Here is a 4934-nt window from a genome sequence, read left to right on the forward strand (position 1 = left end):
ACAGCCCCTGGGGATCCACGGCGGATGCAGAGATCCACCCGCAGCCCTGGGGGAGGTGCCCGTGCCGGAGCGGGTGGATGCCTGCAGGAGGCTGGGATCCAGGGGCAGACCCGGTGCAGAGGGGCCCTGCTCCCAGGCTGGAGCAGCCTGGCCTTGAAGAACTGACCCCATGGAAGAGTGACCCACGCCACAGCAGTTTTGGGGGGACTGCTGCTCGTCAGATTGGACCCACGTCAGAGACGCTCACGGAGAACTGTCTCCCGTGGGAAGGGACCCCACGGTCTCACAGGGGAACAGCTCCTCTCCCTGAGCAGCGGGAGAAGCCACAGGAGATGAACTGACCACAATCCCCATTCCCTGTCTCCTGCGCCATCGGTGGGAAGGATGGAGGGGAGGGGGAAGGTGTTTTGAAAGCTCTTCTTTCACTTCTCATTATCCTGCTCTGATTTTGTTATTAATAAATTCACTTGATATCTGTAAGTTGAGCCTCTTTTGCCCAGGACGGTGTTGGATGAGGGATCTCTCCTGGTCCTTATCTCAACCCATGAACCCTTTGTTATATTTTCTCTCTCCTGTCCAGCTGCGGACAGGAGTGAGAGAGCAGCTTTGGTGGGTGCCTGGAGTCCAGGCAGCATCAATGCACTACAGACCTGAACAAAAACTCCCTGGGCAATGATTCCTCTGTGATCTAAAGCCCCCACCCCTCACACGACAGCCCCGTCCCACAGAAATGTCAGCCACTGAGCCTCTCGCTCTCCACGGCTTCACTGCTTTGGTGCCCAGTGGTTGCCACGGGGCCACCATGGCCCCTCTGAGCTGGGTTTGGGTGGGGTTTTGGTGGGTCTGCAGTCCCTGTTGTCATGTGGTTGTTCCAGTTCACAGACCACGATCTCTGGGCTGGCCACTCTGGGGATCTATTTTTAAGTCACGTTTAAGCTGCAGCTTTGTCCATTCTGCTATTCATGTTCAGGCTGGCAGCTCCAGGACTCGCTGTGATCCACCTGTGACTCACATGCCAGGGCCATAAAATTCTGAAAAACGTCACTGATCAGCCCAGCAATTCCAGCCACTGCTGTCTACTTTTAAATAACACAAATCTGTCAACCCCTCCTGTGCTCACAGGAGTGCCACAGAGCAGGACAGCAGCACAGCAGCCAGAGCTGAGGACTCCCACAAGGACAGAAGGACAGCGTGGAAGGATAAACAGAGCAGCTCTGAAAGCACCGAGTGCTGCTGCTCCCTGGCCCTGCTGCTGTGCTGGGACTCAGCTTCTCTCCCCCTCTGCACACAGGCACTGCCCTGCCAGATTCAGATGAGGTTTTAAAGGAAGCATTTTTGACAAACAAGTTGCTGCAGGGTCCTTTATTTTGCTACAGTGCACAGAGGAGGTGATTCCTCATTTCCATTGTCTCTGGGTAAAATTCAAGGTGTAAGCAGTGAATTCTAAATAGGATGAATGATCCCAGTAATGGGATGATGATGGGATAAATAAAGTTTCATTGAGCACAACATTACCACAAAATGAAAAAGGAAACCCTGCACACACACAGCCACTATGAAAAACTTGAGCAGACAGGCTGGGCATGCACTGAGTTATACTGCAGCTGTGGAGAACAAAACCAGCACTTCATTGCTGCTGAAAAAATCCAGTCATCATTTTCCTCAGGGTATCCCTGAGCTCCTGGTTCCTCAGGCTGTAGATGAGGGGGTTCAGGGCTGGAGGCACCACCGAGTACAGAACTGACAGGGCCACATCCAGGGATGGGGACGAGATGGAGGGGGGCTTCAAAACGAGATGGAGGGGGGCAAACAAAAGAGTGCTGAGGAACAGAGAGAGCACAGCCAGGTGAGGGAGGCACGTGGAAAAGGCTTTGTGCCAGCCCTGCTCAGAGGGAATCCTCAGCACGGCCCTGAAGATCTGCACATAGGAGAAAACAATGAACACAAAACAGCCAAAGAGCAAACAGCCACTGACAGCGATGAGCCCAAGTTCCCTGAGGTGGGATTTGGAGCAGGAGAGCTTGAGGATGTGTGGGATTTCACAGAAGAACTGGCCCAGGGCACTGCCCTGGCCCAGGGGCAGGGAAAATGTATTGGCCGTGTGCAGGAGAGCGTAGAGAAAGGCACTGGCCCAGGCAGCTGCTGCCATGTGGGCACAAGCTCTGCTGCCCAGGAGGGTCCCGTAGTGCAGGGCTTTGCAGATGGACACGTAGCGCTCGTAGCACATGATGGTGAGGAGGAAATACTCTGCTGAGAGGAAGAACAGAAAGAAAAACACCTGAGCAGCACATGCTGAGTAGGAGATGTGGCTGGTGCCCCAGAGGGAATTGTGCATGGCCTTGGGGACAGTGGTGCAGATGGAGCCCAGGTCGGTGAGGGCCAGGCTGAGCAGGAAGAAGAACATGGGGCTGTGCAGGTGCTGGCCGCAGGCTCCGGCGCTGATGATGAGGCCGTTGCCCAGGAGGGCAGCCAGGGAGATGCCCAGGAAGAGGCAGAAGTGCAGGAGCTGCAGCTGCCGCGTGTCTGCCAATGCCAGCAGGAGGAAGGGGCTGATGGAGCTGCTGTTGGACATTGGCTGTGTCTGGCCATGGGCACCTGCTCATGAGGAATGAAACAATTGAAAAGTTAGAGGAGATCTGTAACCACAACCAAATCCATTTCCTGTACACCCTCCCCTGGAACACACACAGACACCCTTTCATGCTTAGGAGTTCTGGGGTTTTTGTATTTTAAGCTCCCCCCATATCTCTCCTGGAATTCTTGGATATCAGAAATCCTCAGCATTTCTGCTGCCCTCAGTAAGAACAGAGCAACTTTTGGAAGGCAAGATGATGAGTGGAGACTCAGGGGAGGTGCTCTGTCATTCTGACCTGTTCAGAGCTTCTCTGTTTCACTTTTCTCAAATGCAGAATGTTCACCCTCCCATGTTTCCCTTAAAGATCACCAGGTGCTGCTGGGAGCAGATGGATCCACCACAGACCCCCAAATGTCCGTCCCTCTCTCAAGGTCTCAGCACCACATTCGTAGCCGAGGACACCCCTGGCTCATTTCACCAACCCGACAGCATTTGCACACTTGTAGCATCTCAGCTTTTCTCCTCTCTCTGGGCCTTTCAGATAACACAAAGATGCTTCAGGACACGTTTGCACCCTGGAGGAAACTCCCAGCTTGGAAGGAAACCTCGGGGAGGGAGCCAAGAGTCCCAGAGCTGGCACTGGACAAAGGGAGATTGAGCTGCTGCCCTGGCTGCACTGACAGCCCTGCCCACAGCCGGGCACTGGGGCCAGCGTCGCCCTGAGCCAGCTGTGCCCCCTCCCAGAGCCCCCAGGGCCGGGCAGCTGCTCCCAGCCCTGTGCTCTGCAGAGGGAACTGGGCCCGGGGCTGCAGAGCTGCCCCACGGCTCTGCTGCAGCTCTGCCTGCCCAGGAGGGGCTTCACGCCTTGGAGCCCCGGCCCTGAGGGCAGAGGCTTGGCTGGGGGGCACAGGAGGGAGGGGGCTTCTTCAGAGGGAGGGGCTGCACTGCAGGGGATCCTGTGGGGATCTCTAAACTCTCCCTGACACATTGCTGGCTTTGTTTTCTCTCCTTCCCTGATCTCATCTCTGCTTCCTGGGGATTTTCCTCCTGGAGCTGTTTCCCTGTGCCTGATCTCTCCCTGCCAGCACTCACAGACCCCAAATCTCTGTGCACTCTCCTTGGTCCTACAGAAACCTGCCTGTGTGCAGGGCACTGGCTGGGGCAGGTTCTGTTTGCAGCTTGGAGAAAGGACAGCTCAGACTGAGCCTGATGGGTCCAGCCAAGGTGATGCTGGTGCTGTCCATGGGCACAGGAGTGGCTGAAAGCACAGGAGGCATCTCCTGTGCACCTGCTGATCACTCAAAGGAACAGTTTGGATGTCCCAGGGACCTGACAAAATTCATAACACCTTTAATATTTATCCTCCCTCCCCACCATTCTCCAATGGCAGGAAACTGAAAACAAAGTCTCAGGAAATTTCCTCATTTCTATCAAAATCCTTGTATTGGAAATATTCTGGGAGTGATCAGAAACCCTCAGCCCGTCAGAGCCTCATGAGCATTTCACCTCCCCTGCACTCGAGATGCTCTGAGTTGTACTCACAGAATCCGTAGGCAGGGGGATGTTGCAGCTTTAGGAGATCCCTCCAGGAGCTGCAGCTGCCGTGTCCTGCAGCCAGAGGCTTCCTGTGCCAGGGGCTGGGAGTGATTCTCCCGCAGTCACTTCCCAGCCCCTTCCCAGCCGCGGCTGAGTTTAAGCCCTGTGTGCCTCTGTGCTGTGCCCGGGCTGGCTGCAGGCAGTGCCCCAGCCCTGCTGGGCTGTGCCCAGGAGCTGCTCCTGGCCAGAGCTGTCTCTCTGCAGCGCTGCCACTTGCCAGGAGCTGCCTCTGTGCCAGGAGCCCGGCCCAGCTCAGCAGCACACACACAGCACAAGGACCGGAATGACCCTCTCGGGCCGTGGTGCTGAGGCCCTGAACATCAGTCCCTGACAGGGACTGGCACAAACCTCTCAAGGATTCCAGTCAGAATTGAACTTCAAAGTTTCTGGAAGTTTTCATGGGTCCCAGTGAGGGACACGACTGAGAAAGTGTCCCCAGGCTGCAGTCAGAGCACAGAACTGGAGGCAGGGATGACAGGGGGGGACAAAGAGAAGCCAAGTCTTGGTGCCCTGGGGCACAGCAGCATCTGTGCCACCAAGGGCTGGGAGGAGACACCTTGTCCTGAGGCCCTGGGGCCTCTTGGCACAGCCCCAGCAAGGCTGGGCACTGTCAGCCACTTGTCCTGCCCGCAGCATCCCCCCACATCCCAGTGGCCTCAGGGATCTGCTGGAAGGAGTCCCTGGGGAGCCTTGGTCAGGAATGGCCCTGGGGGCTCCTCAATGCTCCCAGGGACTGCAGGGTTTTCAAAGGACTTTGGCTTTG

At 56.2% G+C, this 4934-nt stretch overlaps 1 protein-coding gene across 1 annotated transcript in view; it reads right to left on the minus strand.

Moving 5' to 3' along the window:
* Positions 1 to 1347: 1347 nt before the first annotated feature.
* The window catches only part of LOC121665390 (olfactory receptor 14J1-like), a 4202-nt gene continuing 615 nt past the window's right edge, over positions 1348 to 4934 (minus strand). The window contains exon 2 of the mRNA XM_042029491.1: positions 1348 to 2595. Within this exon, the coding sequence (XP_041885425.1) occupies positions 1628 to 2595 (968 nt within the window). The 3' untranslated portion in view covers positions 1348 to 1627. The remainder of the gene's footprint in view (positions 2596 to 4934) is intronic.

Source organism: Corvus kubaryi, unplaced genomic scaffold (genome assembly GCF_017639235.1).
Source record: "Corvus kubaryi isolate FWS band 111438036 unplaced genomic scaffold, C.kubaryi_AGA036_p1.0 37325, whole genome shotgun sequence".
Classification (NCBI taxonomy): Eukaryota; Metazoa; Chordata; class Aves; order Passeriformes; family Corvidae; genus Corvus; species Corvus kubaryi.